Source organism: Zingiber officinale, chromosome 7B (genome assembly GCF_018446385.1).
Source record: "Zingiber officinale cultivar Zhangliang chromosome 7B, Zo_v1.1, whole genome shotgun sequence".
NCBI lineage: Eukaryota > Viridiplantae > Streptophyta > Magnoliopsida > Zingiberales > Zingiberaceae > Zingiber > Zingiber officinale.
This window is the reverse complement of record NC_055999.1, coordinates 99,387,351-99,407,186: the sequence shown is the minus strand read 5'-3', so window position 1 is coordinate 99,407,186 and position 19,836 is coordinate 99,387,351. Positions and strand designations below refer to the sequence as shown.

Sequence of the window (19,836 nt, the reverse complement as noted above, 5' to 3'; positions counted from 1 at the left end):
TTTGTGATAAAAATATTTATAAATATATTTTTCCCAAGTAGATATTGATAAAATAGATCTCTCCATAAAATATGGGATTTTTTGGAGGTCTGTGGAATTTTTGGGACATTTCTGAAAGTGGGTCAAAAGACTGATTTTTGCTAACATAGTGTACCAGTCGACTGGTACAGTTAGCAGTCGACTGGTAACAATATTTTTGAGCACAGAATGTCTCTATAAGCTCGTTTTCATGGGGGCAGTCGACTTGTACTTATGGTAGTCGACTGATACCAGTCTGAAACTATTTTTCAGCACTGTTTGTGACCGTGTCAACTTGTTTAGATGTATGAGATTCATGGGGGATTAATACATGAGTTTAGGGTCAGTTGGATGATAAGTTTTCAACAATTGGGATATTTTTTGAAAGCTTTTTGGATGTTAGGCAAAGGGGAAGAAGTAAGGTTTAGTTGGGAAAATCTTAATACCTTTGCGCAGGGGGAGCCTTGTGATGGGTTCTTAAATATCCCTGTTGGAAATTCCTAGCTCAATGGGGAGCTTAGGTGTAGGGGAGCCTTGGGATAGGTTCCAATGCATGTTGCATTATTTTTGATTTGGCGTTGTAAGTCCAAGTGTGTAGCCTTAGCATCGTAAGTCCATTCGGCGGTGTAAGTCCAAGTGTGTAGCCTTGGCATCGTAAGTTCATTCGGCGGTGTAAGTCCAAGTGTGTAGCGTTGACATCGTAAGTCCATTCGACGGAGTAAGTCCAAGTGTGTAGCCTTGGCATCGTAAGTCCATTGTTTTTAGCATATTGTTTTGCTATTATGTTTTCCCTAACTTAAACGTATTGCCAAACATCAAAAAGGGGGAGATTGTTGGAGCAATCCCAATGGTCCGTGCGACCATGTGGTTTGGTGTTTGGGCAAAGTATTTAAGTTAGGTTCACCCTTGTATTTGATATGTGTACTTGAGTCGTGCAGGACTGCAGGATACACATATAACTCAGGTTGATGGCTTCGGGTCTGATGAAGGATGGCATTGGGGGCAAGTCGTAGGCTTGTGTGCATCCGAGGGACCGTGGACAAGGCAATAAGGACAAGGGCCGAGGGAAACGACTTCGAGGCATACGCGAAGGATGACATTGGGGATGAGCCACGGGCTTGGATGCATTCGAGGGACGAGAGCCAAAGGAAGTAGGCTTGAAGGCAAGAGGTCAAGACTGCAAAGAAGCGTCAAGTGAGTCATCAGGGTGAGGGTTCAAGTGCTGAGAGATTGTACTCGGGGTAAAATCCTAAGTTTAGGGTTTACTGTAGCAGTACTATAGCAGTCGACTGCAATTTTCAGTAATCGACTGGTGTAGTCGACTGGTGCAGTCGACTGGTAGCGAACAAAATGTTTCTGTTCGCTCGGTTTGTGTGGATCAGTCGACTGCTAGTTTTGACAATCGACTGGTATCGAGCCATTGAAATGTAACGGTCGAATTTCCATAGAGGGCAGTCGACTGCTAGTTTTAGCAGTCGACTGGTAGGCGAGGTTTCCATCCCGTGGCCTATATAACCAAGCCTTGGGAGCTGGGTTATAGTTGACGAAATTAGTGGTGGTAAACCCTAATTAGTAGTCTACTAGTCTCAAGAGTCTTGGTTGGTGTTGTGGTGAGGTTTCTCCATCCACAAGGAGCGACTTGAGATAGCCGGAGTTTGCTGGGGGATAATCCACCGACGGATCAGGATAGTCCACCTCATGGACACGCCGTGGAGTAGGAGCCCTAATCTCCGAACCATGTTAAACGAACATGTTAGCGGTTTGCATTTCCTTTCTTAGTTTTAGTCTTTAGCTTGTTTGTTGTTTGTATTTCCGCTGCGCAAGCTAACAAGTGTAGGAAGCAAGGATTTGGGGGTGCCGTCTATCCAACCCCCCTTCAAGCCGGTCACCGATCCCCTACAAAAGAGACAAAATAGAGTAATATTATCTTGATTTTCAGTTACCTCATAAATGTCCCGTAAGCTTCTAAAGCGTGATACTCTTTCACTTGAAGTTGATACAAATGGATTTCCTTAAGTACTTGATGTTAGTGTTACAAGTGGAGTAGTAGGCTCCTCTCTTGTTTGCTCCACCCTTGGTTGCTCTACATTTTCTTCATTAAAGTATGGGAAGAAGTTGTAATCTTCATTTTGAGATTTCCAATTCTATTTTTCTTCTTCATTAAATACGACATCCCGGCTAATGATTATCTTCCTAGTATCAAGATTATATAGCTTATACCCTTTTTGAGTTAGTATCATAGCCAATAAAAATAAACTTCTTAATTTTATCATCTAATTTACTTCTTGCTTCATCAGGCACATGAACGTGGGCTATACTCTCAAAAACTCTTAGATGAGAAATTGCAGGATTCCTTCCGCTCCATGCTTCTTGTGGTGTCTTGTCCCACACATTCCTTGTTGGTTATCTGTTAAATAAGTATACTGCTCATGCAACCACTTCTGCCCAAAATTCCTTCGGTAGCCTCTTACTTTTGAGAATACTCCTTGCCATGTCAAGGATGGTTTGATTTCCGCCACTCCATTTTGTTGAGGGGATCTTGGAACTATCAAGGGTCGTTGTATTTCGCTAGCTTCACAAAATTCTTGAAATTTCTTTGAGGTAAATTGTAACGACCACCCTTCTTACTACTACTACTACTCTCTAAGAGTGACCGTTACTTAACTACTAACTCTACTTAACCGGTATAATTAAAAACCACGAGGAATCTCTACCGAAAAATTTTGACAGAATCTCCCCTGTACCGATGACTAAATCATCAATACAAACAAACTATACTCAGCCACAGGTGGTTGGAACATATATTTCCACAACCACGCAGTATAATATCACAAATAAAAGAAGGAAACTACCCTAATAATAGCAACCAACAATATCACTCCATCAATAGAACTCAACTACAAATGAGGAATAAACTTAATTACAATCTTGACTCATAATAGCATTTAAAGAAAACTAAAGAACTCTAAACAGAAAAGTCTTAACAATTCCTTAGAAAACTCTTGATCTCCCCATAGTCCAGCCATCACACACCTTCATCACCACCACCTTGTCGCCTTCCTTGCTAAATCTTTTCCTTTCCTTTATCTGCAGTAGGAGGAAGTGCAGTCTATAAGCATAAAGCTTAGTGAGCGCTATCTACTCACAAAAACTCGATATGCATGTATATAAATAAAAAACATGCTAAAACTGAATGCTAACATATAAAACTACTCATGCTCATAAATAGCAAAGGAATCATACTAACTGAAATACTAAACATGTATAGCTAATCATGCTCATAAACCAATAAAGGAATAAAACTATAACTGCATGCTGAAAGCAAATAAAGCTAAACATGCTGAATAATCTAATAGCAAGAAACAAATAAAACTACTACTGCATGCTTCAAATAACAAGAAACTAAACTTTCTAATTCTAAACATATTTAAAGCTTGTTGCATTTGTTTCAAAACTTATACTTTAATACTTCAAAATAATAATAAACTTCTTTTAGGCCCGTCATTGTACCACTTTGCGCGCATTCTTAATAAGAATCGAGGTAGCTAATCTCGAAACTACTAAGATACTTCTAGGCCTTGTGCCTAGGGGCATCTTGGAGCCCATCCCTTGGACCTTGTGTCCGGTACATGCCCTTTAAAAGTAAAATACTTTCTTTTTAACTATAACTTCTTTATACTTGCCCTTACTTGGCATTTAAGCAAACACCTTGTGTGCGCTTTTGATATTCAATCTTCTGGAATTGAAATCAAGTCTAAACCTTAGTCTTTCTTGCTTATAGTTCTTAAAGATAGAAACTCATGCTTATGTAATAGCAAAGAAACTAATAACTGCATGCTCAAGATATTCTAATGGCAAAAGAGACTAGAAAGTATCACCGTGCACATCTAATGGCAAAGGGAACTGATCATGCTTAATTAATAGCAAATGAATTCTACTGATGTTCAACCAATAGCAATGAAGACTGTTAAGGCTACTGGTGTTCACACAAAGTTACTGTTAAAATTGTCCATGTTCACTTGACAACAAACAAAGCTACTGTTGTTTAGTAATAGCATGGAAGGGATGTACACATACATGTGATAACAAATAAAAGCTACTGTTTAAAGACTTAAACTGCAATGCTATATACGTGATTCACGCCTATTGCAATTTAAAAGAAAAGTGCATTCTTAATGAAATAAAACTATTCTGCTAGACATAACTTCCACGTCTACTGCATAAACTAAAAGAGTACATTATTCTAAGCCCCAAATGGAGCTGTTCGGCCTGTAGAAATGCAAAGAAATTAGCTGGTATAAGCTCCACAGGAGCTGTCCGTGCCCTGCAGAAATGCAAAGAGGCTAAGACTGTTCTAGGCTCTATTAGAGCTGTCCGTGCTCACTGCAATACAAAAGAAATGGGGCTGTTCGCGCCCCTTTCTCAGCGCAAAACAAATTAAAACCTGCTGGCATTTAGAACTTATGTAAAGCCTGTTCTGTTTGTACAAAATCTATACTTTATAAAGCTATTAATTTCTCTTGCTTATAAACTGCAAGAAACAATAACCATAACTACACTGCATATTCATAACATCTATTCAGATTCTAGAGATTGTATTCTTTACAGATGTGTGTAGATATTGTATTCTTCACAGATTAAGCTACACATAAGGATTTTGTTAAGCTTTTTAAAGTACACGGCAGCAAACCTTAACCATCAAACTTCATAGGTTAACTCCAAATCAGGAATAAGCTAAATCCAAAAATCTAATCCAAACAAAAACCTCTTCATCTTCCTTAACCCCTCACGGCAGAAAACAAAACCCCTGATCATGCTTCACAGTAAAACTCGAACAAACAAGAAAACACCAAACGAATCGGAACTACTCCTACTGCAGGTGAGAAGCAACTCACATCGGATTCTTGGACTTACAACCGAAGGGAAAATGCTTTAGGGTTTCGGTGGAGCTTCGATTCTACCGGTTCCTTGTATTTCCCTAGTTCTCCTTGTCGGAATGGTCACCCAAGGGTGAAAACCGGCCGGAAAAACCCTTCGCCGACGCCGGAGGAAGGAAACCCTAGCCTTGGCTGCGGTTTCGCCCGAGAGAGTCGGCGCCGTCGCAAGAGAGGAGAGGAGAAATTTCGAGAGAAAATTTTTAGGTTTTCCTCTCTTAACTTAACCTCTTTTTATAACCTAGTTTGAATTCGATTCCACTATGCTTTAATTTATTTCTCCCCATACTTAGTTAACAAAGCCCATATAGCTCAGCTGGTTGAGTCGTGTTCGGTTGGGTCAGTCCGACCCGAGGTCGTGAGTTCGAATCTCACCTTCAACGTTATTTTTTTAAAACTTCTTTCTTTTTGTAACCCTATTAAACGACCTCCAAAAATTACATAAAAATACTCTAAAAATTTCTACAAATCTCTAGAATATTTTAAAAGTATTTTCAAATATTTTTATGGACTTTTAGAACTTGAAATAGGGAAAATTGGGTCGTTACATAAATTCTATTCCTTGATCAGAACGAAAAGCTTTGATCTAGAGACTGCTCCCCTTTTTTACAGTAGCTTTAAATTTTTTAAATATGCCAAAGACCTTTGATTTTTGCTTCAAGAAATACATTCAAGATTTTCGAGAAAAGTCATCTATGAAAAGAATGAAATAATGCCTCTTACTAAGTGAGTTTGGCTTAATCGGGCCGCAAACATCCGTATGTATAAGTTCAAGCTGTTTTTAGGCTCTTGAACTTGACTCATTTGGAAAATCTCTTCTAAATTGCTTCCCACGTAGACATGCTTCATATAATTAATCAAGATGTTTGATGCAAGGTAGTTTTCTCACCATCTCTTTCTTTGAAAGCAATTCTAGTCCTCCGAAATTGAGATGCTCAAATTGAAGAAATCATAATCAAATGATGTCTTTATAACAATCTTTGAGACAATTGACAACATCATTTTGAATATTAAACAAGAATATTCTATTTCTTGATATAGACACCTTAGCAATTAAGCAACCAATATCATCTTTCAAGATAAGCATATTCTCTTTTAGATGAATATGATATTCTTTTTCCAAGAGTTGTCCTATGCTCAAAATGTTGCTTTTCATATTTGGTACAAAGAAAATATTTGAAATATATTCATATTTTCCATTCTTTGAGCAGATGAGAATATTACCTTTGCCTTTCACATCGATCTTTGATTCATCTCGAAGGATACATTATTGCCAACTAATTAATCAAGCTCTATGAACATATTTTTTCCACACATACAATTGCTTGCATTAGCGTCAAAATACCACATTGTATCTTCGCCTTTTTCATTATTTTTATATGCTAGTAGTAGGGTGATATCTTCTTTCTTTTCTTCCATATAGTTTGCTCTTTCATATACTTTATTCTTGGACGATCTATATTCTTTAGCATAATGCACAAATTTGTTACAACTGTAGTACTTAACTTGAGATTTATTGTACCTCGAATTTGTGTACCCTCTTCCACGTCCTCTTGTTGAATGTTCTCTTCTTTCATTGTTGTTGTTGCACATCCATCCTTACTCATTAGCACGACCTCATCCATATCCACGACCTCTTCCACATTAACTTCTATTAATATTACTGAAGCTTTCATCTTTCTTTGTCAGTTGAAGAGTCGTCTTTAGGAGTTGTTGAATAATTTTTTCATTTATCTTCTTCTTTTCTTCATGTGCTTATAATGAACCCAAGAGCTACTCTATGGTCAAGACTTGTAAATCTTTGGTCTCTTTGATGATTATTGTAATACTATCAAATTTTGAATCTAGTAATCGAAGAATTTTCTCAGTGATAGTTACTTCTTCTAGTTTTTCACCATTTCTCTTTAATTGATTGGAAATGTTAAAGACTCTAGAGAAATAATCAGACACCAACTCATCTTCTTTCATACGAAGAGCATCAAATTAACTTCTTAATGTCTGAAGTCGTAACTTTTTTTACCTTTTCTTCTCCTTGATATGAGACTTGGAGCTTTTCCCATACTTGTTTGGCCAAAGTACGAAGTAGCACTTGAGATTTTCTCAAATTCATCGTCATCTAAAGCTTGATAAATGAGGAAGAAAGTTTTCTTATCTCTCTTTCTTAAATCTCTCATACTGTCTTTTGCAGTTGGAGATAACGTCAAGTCATCATGTGGCTCAACGTAGCCTTTTTCTATAACCTCTCAAATAACATGAGCTCCAAGAAACGTCTTTATCTTGATACTCTAATTATCATAATTACTCGCCTTTAGTACTGGAACTTGGAAGAGAGTCATACTTCCATTAACCATAGCTCTGATACTAGTTTGTTGGAAAAATAATTATGAGAGAAAAATACACTCTACATGAAAGAGGAGAATAAAAATAAGAACTCAACTTACTTTCATTCATTGAAAAATTACATATTTATAGACTTATTGGATAAGCACTAATTTCAAATACAATGAATCTAGATACTTTTTCTTTTATCACCTCATCATATTCTATCTTCACAAACTCTTATCCTTATCAACAATTGTCACCTCATCTTATTCTATCTCTTTTTTCTTATCACCACGAATTCTCATTCTTATCAAAAAAAAATATCACATCTCTATTTTACGAACTCTCATCAGTAATTACCATCTTATCATATTTTATCTATAATTAAATTTAATTTCTAATAAAATATTCCCTCATAATTTATGTTTATAACTCACTGTAGGTGTGGGATAGGAGATACTAAAATATTTGGAGAGAGTGATATTATTTTTCTGCTCCAACAGAATCATGCGGTTAGCTGATACATTTATTTTGACCGACCACCAACTTTCTATCTTGGACTTTTGCAAATGACAGTTTGATTCTTGCTACTTTAGTTAATACTAAATCAATTGTGGAGTGTTAGAATTGTTAAGTTTCTAGTGTGGCGAGAAAACGCAGCAATTAAATGAGAAAACGACAAAATGTGAAAAAAAAAGTGATAAATCATTTTTAACAAATCGGAGCTAGCTGCAAAATCCATCCATTAATTTCATGAGAAAACGACAAAAAATCAAGTCAATGACCTCATGAATATGGGGCAAAATCCTATATCACAATGCCCCGTAAACTAAATCCCATATCACTCCAAAATATTGCGGCTGCTTTTTAAAGATTTCGTTCCCATTTCCAGCGCTAAACTTTGAATCCCCACATTTGTTTGTTTGTTCGTTCATTCGTTTCGCAGTCAATTAATCTTTCTTTGGCAACGAGTAGCGAAACTAAATTATATTAATTATTAGATTCCCCGTCTAATCCTTGTTTAACTCATGGAGCGTGGAATCATTTGCAAAGCAGGCACTAGCGATTCTGCACCCGCCAACCTCCCAAGAATCTCTACGCTAATCGATAGATTCGTGAATCGAGCTAGCTGGATTTGTACAGCTTGGATTAGCTAGCTGCTCACAGTAATTATCCATGGAATCCATGGAAAAAACAATTAAATTATTAATTTGTTTTTCTGTGAAGCTCCTTAATTAGCTGGCTAGCTATCATCAGCGCATGCACCATCCGTGGGGTTATCGACAAGTGTCTATGGGAGAGGGGTCACCAGGAAGGATAAGGATGCTTATTCCATAGCATTAATATCTGGAACACCTTTTTCTCTGTGCTAGCTAGTGAGTTTGTGGCCCAGCAATCTCTTCGTCCACGTCTGCAATCATATCCATGCACTCATGAAGATATATATGATCAACAGCTATAGTTGTGTTTAAGTAGGTAAAAACAGCAGCTAATTATATAATTAACCCTCAGCTTAATTACTAGCCAGTTGCAGTCAGAGGATAAGGAGAATATTAATTGCTTTGCCTTTGCCTTTGCCTTTGTCTCTGCCTCTGCCTTTGCCTCAACTGATCATGTGATGCAAGTTCATGCTCCAGAAAAGGAAGGTACCGCTCGAGTGGTTGCAGTTGAGTCAAGGGAATTCGATAACTTTTGGAAGATAAGCCCACCCTCGTCCTTAGCTATAGCTGTAGCTAGGTGTTCGCCCTTGAAGCTTCATTCTATAAATTGGACCTGCACTGGAGAGGGCACAATTGAGCTCCTTCCAATTTCAGATACACAGCTAGCTAGCTTCCGTAGTATAATCTACATCTCTCTCTATCTCGCTCTCTATCTCTTTAATTCATATATATTCGTGTTCTTGCTCCAGTATAGTTGGTATTTGGATGTGATATTGCTTAATAGGTCATGCGATCGACTCTCAACATGTGTGAAATACATCGTGGATTACTTGACCCCATGTAAAGGGTTACTGTGTCGAGCAAAATTTCCCTTGATTTACCTTCCTTCTAGATCGCATGGGGCAGTTATAAAGGGTCATCGTCTTTTGCTTCGATATATATTCGTGTTCTTGTCTCCATATATTGGCACAGTTGGTACTTATATATGGTGTTGCTTCAATAAATCACAGGATGAATCCTTAACGTGTGGGCAATATCTTGCTGGCCACCTGACCCGATATAAAAGGCCGTTGTATCGGATGAAATACTTATAATTTATCTTCTTTCTAAATCTCATGCTGCTAAATCTTTTGCTGGTCACCCTTTACTGCAATATATATTTGTGTTCTGCATGATTAAGTTTCTCTTTTGTAGATTGAGATTGAATCAGAGACGATATATATAATGAAACAAGAGGAGGAAGGTGACGATACATGTGCAGTGTTGACAGAAGATAGAGAGCACTGAGGTTGAGCTGCATGCATGGATGCACCTCACTCCTTTGTGCTCTCTATGCTTCTGTCATCATCACACCCTTCTCACCTAATTAATTAGCCAGTTCTTTCTGATTAATTATCAATCTGTGTTTCTTTCAATTTTATGCTGTGGATCAGATAGATAGGGACAGAGTCAGAAATTTATATGGGGAAAGATATATTAGGGAGTGAAAGATGTGTATTGGAAGAGATTGATTATAGGGTTTAGTAGATCCAACACAAATTATATATCTACTATAGAGATATTGAGTTATAATTTTTGTTTGGTTATTATTTTGTATTAAATTGTTTTTCATAATTGTTGTATGTGATGTTTGTGTATCTTATGAGTGCATTTTATGATTGAGCTATGAGTGTTTGTCTAATGAATTGAAGGTCTAACTTTTGACTAGCAAAAGAGATGTGCCGATCGAAGAGTTTCACCATGAAAGAGCTTACTCAAGGCGGTGAGCTGCATATTTTTTCTTTTCTTTTTTCTTTTTTGTAATTTGACATGAAAAGCATAGAAATCTCAAGTTATTGGAAAGGCACTGATCGAGTGTAAAATACTAATATATATTTTTTGAAGTTTCAATAAAATTGTAGATTGCTCATCATTCTATATCTACTGTCTTATTTCACCTTTTATATTTTTGTCCTCTGTAACTTGTAAAACATTTTTTTTAAACTCCTATTTTGTTGTACAATAATAATCAAGACGGGCTATTCATTCATATTCATGTGGCAGTGGCATGAGAAAATTATAATTTTAGCCAAGAAAATTAATCAAAATTTTCCATTGAGCTCAGTAGCTTTTTTAAAAAGTTTTTAATATTTTATGACTATTAAAATAAAAAATATAGTAAATCTATTTTACTATCAAAATTTTATTCTAGAAAATTAAAATGCCTATTTTATTAATGTAGTTTGCATTAATAATCAAACTCAGATTTTGATGTATAAAAAAAAAGAGTAAAAGTTAGGTGTTATGTTTGTCAAACATTTTTATCAAGTATATAGGATTAAAAGGCTTAGGACTTGACACCAAGGTAAATTCCAGGTAGGTTGATACCTGACAAGAAATCTAGTTGAGTTCACGGGGCTTGACAACTGGATGAAGCCCGGGTAGGTTGATACCAGGCAGGAAGTTCAACCGGGTATGCGAGACCTAACAGTTGGCTGAAGTCTAGATAGGGCATCTAACAGGAAGACCTGGTGGGTCAAATAAATCAAGTAAAGACTGCAACGGGTAAGTAAAGACAAGTCACTAGGGGGGAGAGATCTGGTAAGGATGAGTCCCGATGGGACTATAGGCGTTGTCCAGCTTAAAGTCATTTCAAATATCTAAGATGAGATCATGACTAGATCTTGGTCTTAGGAAGATAGGATCTAATTAATAACCATTTTATTTTAACTGTGCTAATTCTATTTTGTTAGTTATATTTTATTTTGTGGATTAACTTTTTTTTTGGTTAAAATGCAAAATTGATTGCCTCAGGTGGGAACCAAGGTGACTCAATTCACACTGGAGGCACCATAGATGGCTCAGGGCGCCTCCGCACAGAAAACGAGCAAAGATTGGAATTTAGCATTGGAGGTGCCTCAGTTGAGAATCAAGGCACCTCAGTTCGGACTCCAGCTGCCTTATATGAGACTGAGAGCACTTTCGAGAGGATAACCTCCGCAGTTTGTGTTAGAATTTAAGAGATGTCCTAAGGCAATCGCATTACGATTTTTTTTATTTATTTGATAAGTATAGATTCACTATTTGAGTACATATTATATGTTTAATTATCTTAAACTCATTTACTAAATGTCCGTAATATAATTCATAGCATGAGAGAATTTGTGATTGGATCGCAACTAGTGATTATCTCTATATGTGCAATTATGAATATATTGAAATTTCTATAGTCGTCGAATTGATGCATTCGGACATCATCAATTCTGTAAGACTAGCACGTGTTATGCTCCTTGGTTCGGCGAAACAACTATTTTCTCACAGGCTGGAGACATTGGAATGTCGAGAGTTAAACGTGGATGTTGGTTATGGTAACTAGTTCATTGGAGTGATTCACTGTAAGACTTCATATAGTTCTCTACATATATATAGATATGTCTGTGAAGTTCTTACTGCAGCACGAGTGCAAGTTTCCTTCGACTTGTGGTTTACAAGTCATCTTGATCATGGAGACTTATACTTTGACATCTTAAACAAGCATCTCATTGAGGTGTGAACCCCGGATGATTGGATATAAGTTGAAGTGCCCGAAGGTGTTTAGATAGCCCATAGAGAATTCACCGCTCCTTGCGAGGAGACGTATACCCTATGGTCACTCGTTAGGATTGTTACTTAAAATCTTTGGCCAAAACATCACATGTTAAGAGTGCGAGACTCTTGTACACATGTATGAGTAATTTGAATCCACAAAACGAGGAAGTATTACTTGGCCTAGGTGTGATGTAGTCAGGCTAGTGGGGGCAAGACACATAGACCATGTCCTGAACTAAGTTGGTATAAGACGAGTGAAAGGAATGAGACACTACTTACTGTAGCTGTTGAAGGGTTTAGAATTAATTCTAAAATCAATTATGATTTTCTGACTAATTGAGGATTATGATGTACTACTAGGTGTTATTCATGATCATTTTATAATTAAGTAGTTAATTATGGATGACCAAGATAAATCGGGAACTTATTGGGTCACACGCACTAACGAGTCTCTAAAAGACATAAAATAAATTAAAGAATAAGATTCTTAGATCAAAAGATAAATTTTTAGTTGGACCATACATAAGACAAATATGGAAATATTTGTCACAATGGAAGCACGGATGAGCCACGTCGCTTATGGAAGAGTTGAACTATATTTGGTTTAATCATGAATTAGTCATGAACCAACTTGGTTTAGTTGTGAACCAAACCAAGGGGTTAATGAACTAATTTTTGGTTAAGGGATAATGGGTTGGATTTGGGCTTTCTAATCTAACTCATTAATGAGGGTTATATACTGATATGGTTGAGAGAACATTATACACATGAGATCATTAATTGGCTTGTTAGGTTTTTGAAAAATCATAACCCAATTTCTCTTCTCCTTTGCCCTCTCCCCTCTCTCTTTGCCATCGCCAACAAGGGGAAGCCCTTCCCATTGTTGCCATGACCACCACAAGGAAGAAATCTCTTCCTTGTGTGTTTCTCTTCCTCTTCCTCTTGATCCCTATCCTTCTTTCGTGGCTAGTAACTTCCGAAGGAGAGACTTGTACTCAAGGAGTTGTCTTGAGGAGCTCGGTGTGGATATAAATAGAGGCAAGGTTCGACAATATCGCTACGGTTGATGCCCTTCTCGTTATAGGTCATCCGTAAGGTACGCCTAGCATAAATTTTCTTTTCGTAAAAATTTAATTATGCAATCATTTTTGGCATGTTGTATCCTTGTATGCATGTGATTCGTGCAATGTAATAATTTAGGAATTATTATTGTTTTATTTTTCGCTGCGCATGTTAACGAAACGTGTTTTAGCACACACTACATCGAGCATATCCCAACAGTGGTATCAGAGTCTGATTGTGATTCGACATGATTGTAAAATTATTTTACGGCTCATAATTTGTGTTGTAATTAATTTTAGAATTTTTCTAGAATTATTAAGATTTTTCTATTTTTTGAAAGTTTCCTAAATTATTAGGAAATTCCATTTTTGGAAAGTCTCTGATATAATTTTAAAAAATTAAATTTAGAAATATTCTGTTAATTTAAAAATTATCATTTCTGGAATTTTCTAATATTTTAAGAAATATTCTATTTTTTAGAAAATTTTCTAATTTGTTAGGTAATACCAAATATAGAAAGATTCGGAATTTTTTTTAAATCTAGATATGAGATATTCTAAATTAAATTATAAAATTAATCTTTTTTGAAATTTTCAGATTTATTAAAATATTTTATTTTTGGAAAGTTGCTTAAATTATTAGAAAATACTAAATTTGAAAAGATTTTAAAAAATCATAAAAATACAGATTTGATATATTCTAATTTAAATTATAGAATTAATATTTTCTGAAATTTTTTTATTTTTAAAATATTCTATTTTTGGAAAGTTTCCTAAATTGTGAGGAAATACCAAATTTGGAAAGATCTAAAAAATCGAAAAAAAAATCAAAATTTGATTTATTCTTTAATAAATTAAGAAATATTAATTATTTATTTCCTAAATAGTTAGGAAATTAATTTAAAAATTTATTTCTAAAATAATTAAATATTCTTGATTGATAGAAAAAATATAGATGAAATATATTAATTAAATTTGGAAATTGATTTTCTAATTTGATTAGATAAATCTTGATTTATTAAAATCATATTTATAACATATTTTTCTTTCCAAAATAGAAGTATAATATATGTAAATTTATACCATGAACATACCATATTGTATGTCTTGTAGATGCATTAATTATGACATTATTAGATTTTGTCATACGTGTGATATGATTAGATCTTACCATATGTATAATGTGTCATGTTATGTCATACGTCTGATGTGTCATGTCATCATTTATGTCATGCATGCAATGTGTCATGTCATCATTTATCTCATTCGTGTAATGTCATGTAAATAGAATTTTGCATGATGTAGATAAGACCTAAATCCCTTACTCAATATTAAAACCTACACCTTCCATTAATATGGTAAGAACTAGAGTTTAAGTTCTTGTTTAAGTTGTTGGCCAAAGTCAAACTCAACTTGAAATTAAACATGTTCAAACCATAGAGATGCAATCTCATGATTAACGGGTTAGTTTTAAACTTGAAGCGTTGATTTATTGTGTCAAAGTCATGATCAATGTGGATAGAGGTGAAGTTGGGTGATGTACATTTGATGTATAGTTGTTAATGTGTTAACAACCCAATGTTTATGTGAAGATCAATTAGTTGCTAGCATAATGTGATAATTTCATATAAGTGATATGCAATCAGTAAATATGTTATCTACCGTTATAGCTAAGAATGACTTGTTGGCCAAAATCAAGGTTATTCTTATCTATGGTGGATATCAACTCACTTGGAGAAAACCTACAATCTCCCGAATCCAAAATAAGGGTATTTGAATTTGATAAATAAGTGGGATTTTATGTAAATTGTTTATATAAATAAAATCATGTCTCTTATACATTCTCATTTTTGTATTTCTAGGTTAATTATTTAATTATGACTTCTATTAATCTGCATTCGATTTTAGGCTCGAACAAACTGACTAGGTCAAACTTCTTGGACAGATTTCAAAATTTGAGAATTATTCTGAAAGATGAGAATCTAGCTTATGTCCTTGATCAACCTCTTCCCACCAGTCTTGATGTCGATGCAAGTGCAGACCAAGTGTTGGCCCTTCAGAAACAATAAGGATGATTTTGTACTTGCTAGTTATATCTTGCTGGCCGCTATGACTCCTGAATTATAGACACTACAAAAAGAACTGCTATTTAGGGACGAAATTTGGGACGAATTTGGGACAAAATTATATTCGTCCCAAAAATGGCGTTGCAAAATGTTAGCGACAAATACATAATTTTCGTTGGATATTTTTGCGACAAATTTAAATTTTTGTCGCAGAATTCATTGCAAATCTGAAACGAACATTTATTCGTTGCAAATTTCATAATTTTATATCTGTGATAAACATATATTTTTGTTCCAAATTTGTAAAGAAAATTTTTCGTGGCAAAAAATGTTGCATAATTACAAATAACTATAGGCAAAAAGAATCCTATTTTCGTCGGAAATTTACGACAAAAACATATTTTCGTTGCAAATCTGCAACGAATCCACATTTGTTATAAATTTGCAATGAATCCAGATTCGTCGCAAATCTGCAACGAATCTAGATTCACCCCAAAAATGTCACTTTAACCACGTCGAGTAGAAAAAACTATTTGCGACGAATTTTGGGACGAATCTGGATTTGTCCGAAAAGTTGTTCCTAATTTGCGACGAGAAACTTAATTTTGTCCCAAATCTACGATGAATTCTGGGATGAATCTTGATTCATCGCAAAAGTTATTTCTTTAATTTGCGACAAAAAACTAATTTTTGTCCCAAATCTGCGATGAAGTTTGGGATGAATTCATATTTGTCGTAAATTTGCAACGAATCATTTGTCGCAAATTTACGATAAATTTGTGACAAAAATAGATTTGTCGCAAAATTTATCCCAAAAATAAAAAAAAATCCAAAATCTTTCTTGATTTTTCTATTATCCTGTTTACATATTACACTTACAACATCTTCAACAAATTATATCCAATACATCCATATCCAACATCCAAACAAATCATCCCAAAACTAAACACATCATATCCAACACATCCATATATCTTATATCCAAACAAATCATCCCAAAACTAAACATATCATATACAACACATCCATATATCTTATATCCAAACAAATCATCCCAAAACTAAACACATCATATTCATATATACAAATAACCAAAATCCAAACAATAAGTTCAACAAATCATCCCAAAACTAAACACATCATATTCATATATACAACTAACTAAAATCAAAACAACAAGTTCAACAACTCATAATATCCAAACATGAAAGTTCTATCATAATCCAAACAACAAATGTAACAAGACATACAAAGGAAAATAAAATACATATCGTCATGTCTCAAGAGCTTCGGTCGGCATCCATGCTTCTTTTCTTGCGTCAAATTACAAACAAACAATAAGTAACATTTATAACTAAAAAAAATGTATCAAACATATTAATGATATATGTATCTAACATTTACATACATGAATGAAATTTGTTACTAAGATTGTTTGTCATACCATGCAAAGTATCATCATGACATAAAATGCAGAGTATCAACGTGAAATTAAAGTTGTTTGCAATTCATATCCTTTGTTCAAGACTCATGTTTCTAGTTAATCTTTTGTTTCATATTTCTTGTAGATTGTTGTAATACCTACCAATGTCAAACTCATAATATTGTTTTGAATGTTTTTTGTACAATTATGACAAATGATGTACTTGTAAAAATATACCAAATGTGACACAAGATGCAATGTATCAAGGTAAAATAAAAATATAGAATCAACTATAACATGACATGAAAAAATCCAAACATAAAATTTATTATAAATTTATGAAGAATCACCACCATCGTCATTATCATCATCACAATCATCACCATCATCACCGTCACCGGGAGGAATTTGACTTGGAACAGAACTTAACTAAAGATGCCGCATAATAAAGTCTTGTTGTCGGCGCATTTCTCTCATTTCTTCATCCCTGTCCTTTATAATGCCCTTCAACTGGGAAATCTCTTCAGTCAAGTTATGCATCTGTTGGGTATGTGAGGAGGAGGAAGAAGATATACGACCAACTCTATGGTTTCTGCTCAATGAAGCCATTCCGAATATCTTTCCTCCCTCTTTTGGCCCCCACTTGCCTATAGCCATAAATTGAAATCAGTACCAACAAATGGCTCAGACCCCTCAATATCAAAACTAGCAGAAGATGAACATCTGTGTGCTACCTCTAGCTCAACATATTTTTCCTGTATTGTAAAAAAAAATAAAACAAATTTACAATAATAAAATTTTAGGAATGCAAGAGTATAAAGTTAGAGCAGATACATTAATAATAGAATCTAAGTTATAAATTAAGATCCAAAGTTTATTCAAACCTAAATTGCTTTAGCTCTGTCCCCGCTCCAAGTCTTATCTTTTTTCTGAAATGTGCGGGTGAAAGTATCTATAAAATTAGGCTCCTTTCCCAATTCTTTGGTCTAAAAAAGATAATTAGAAATAATTAAATAGTTTAAAATAGATTAAGAAAATATTAGGAGAGTTAAAAAATTATCAATCTACGTCTATGCTCATCCACATTGATAGAGCCCATATGTCGCAGACATTTCTCCAGAATTAAAAGATTGATTTATTTTATTCTGGTGGCTTCTTTTTTTAAACTCCTAACTTTCCCAAAAATTTGAAATCCTTATCCAATTTTCCTCGGTGATAAATGGTGGTTTTCCCCCCTCGACTTTGCATGATTGAGTATATGGCGAATGTGATCACCACATTTTTTTCATGAAAATCCTCTTTATTTCCATCTCATCAATCATGTCCCAAGTGAATGATCGTTGCAATAGAAGAAAAACAAATATTTATATATATTCACTTTTATTTAAGATATGAAATGATTGAGATATACCTTAAATTCACTCCACCATAGTTCTCTTGTCGATGCTGGAGTGCTTGTATAACTCATCGAGTCTCCTCTCCAATGGTTATTCACGATTCTATTAATCTCGTGAATAACACAAACATAATTATCAAATCAATTATAAATTAAAAAAATTATTAAATAATTAAAATAGTTAAAAAATGAAATAGTTTGATTCTACTTACGAATCTCCACAAGGGGATATAGACTCTCGAGTGTCTGGCCTCTCAGCAACTGAGTATCGGGAAGGAACGAAAGAGGGTGCTGGCGACTCAATTGGTGAAGGTACTGTGGAAGGAGAAGGCACTGTCGAAGGAGAAGGCGATCCTGTAGAGGAAGGTACTGGCATAGCTATATGTGATGGGACTAGCATAGGTGTATGCGATGGTACTGGCATAGGTGTATGCGGCGTTGCTACATCCTCTACTGGGGGTGTAGCAACAGTGCCTGCAGGTGATATAACTTGAGATCTCCGTCTACGACCACCCCGTCGAAACATATTCTAAAAATTCAAAAATATGATAAAGTAAATACAAATATTATGCATAATGACTAATTTGAAAAAAAACTCACCATAATTCATAAAAATAAGAGAGTGCACGAACCCTTGAGACGACGATGAGATATAACTTCTAATCACCTATAGAAGAAACTACAGAGTATTAACATATAAAATATATAAATGAAAAAATAAAATAGTTATATACTAATTGAGACAGATTAACTAATTGAGCTATGAGTTTTGTAATTTGTAGATTAAAACTAAATTTACTCCTAAAAAATCAGTATCATATATGAAAATAAAATATCATAAAGTTTATTTTATTAAGATAACAAAACTTACCCATTACAAAAAAATCAAAGTCCTCATTGTCATTATCACTATCATCCTCGTCGTCATCATTGTCGTCGTCGTCATCGTCGTCGTCCTCCTCCTCATCAGCAATTTCAGTTGCATCCACGTTTATGATTACTCCGCTAGGATCTCGTAATGTTGGAATAATATATTCCTCAGTATGAAATGTATTTGTAACTTTCTCTTGTTGATAAGCAATGCCCTCCCAACATGTAACGACCCGCCTTCTACTGACTAGGCTGTGAGGCCGATCGCTACATTATGCTGTGCTAAATTACTATTGCGGAAATCTGGATTGATTAAAATTTTACTAAACTGATTACTGTAAAATCTGAACTAAATATTCTAGGTGTACCTAGGAGTTGTACACATGCTAGGGAAGATAATCTATGCCTCTCGGATGTCCTGCTAGCTGTAATCAGGCATTTCAATCGATCCATAAATCGATTGGGTTGTCGGATCGATCCAGTGATCGATCCAGCTTGATACTGGCACGGAGAAAAACTCTGGATCGGTCGGCTGACCGATCTATAAGCTATATTGCTTCTGTATGCGGCTGGATCGGTCCGATCCAGGAGTACACTGATCGATCGACCTCATGTTCAGCTCAGTTTTCCTTGTTGTTACACATGATAGTTATGGTTAGCTTTGTATGCCATGCTTTGGTGTTCATGTTCAGCTTTTATTACACATGTTTAGATGATAGTATGTCATGACTAGCTTTGATTTCTATGTATGATAACATGCCATGTTTCAGTCTAATCAGTGCACTTTCAAACAGCATGTTTTAAAAGCATATTGCATCGAATGCATGTTTTAGTGAGGTAGATGGTTTCTTACTAAGCGAAAGCTTATAGATACTTTCTTTTCCTTATACTGCAGATAAAGGTAAAGGAAAGATGGACTAGCGGAGGCTGGAGGACAATGCTACGAGGATGTGTGTGGGCAGGAACTTGGAATAAAAGATCTTAGGGATCTAACAAGATTTATTTATGTATTAGAACTT

The 19,836-nt window shown here is 35.0% G+C and overlaps 1 protein-coding gene across 1 annotated transcript; it reads left to right on the top strand.

The window, feature by feature from the left end:
• Positions 1-8,831: 8,831 nt before the first annotated feature.
• LOC122006507 lies at positions 8,832-11,543 on the top strand. The gene is made up of 3 exons (XM_042562034.1): positions 8,832-9,112; positions 10,143-10,196; positions 11,228-11,543. Exons 1-3 carry the CDS (start codon positions 8,893-8,895, stop codon positions 11,431-11,433), a joined length of 480 nt encoding a protein of 159 aa, XP_042417968.1. The 5' UTR covers positions 8,832-8,892; the 3' UTR covers positions 11,434-11,543.
• The last annotated feature ends 8,293 nt before the right edge of the window (positions 11,544-19,836 follow it).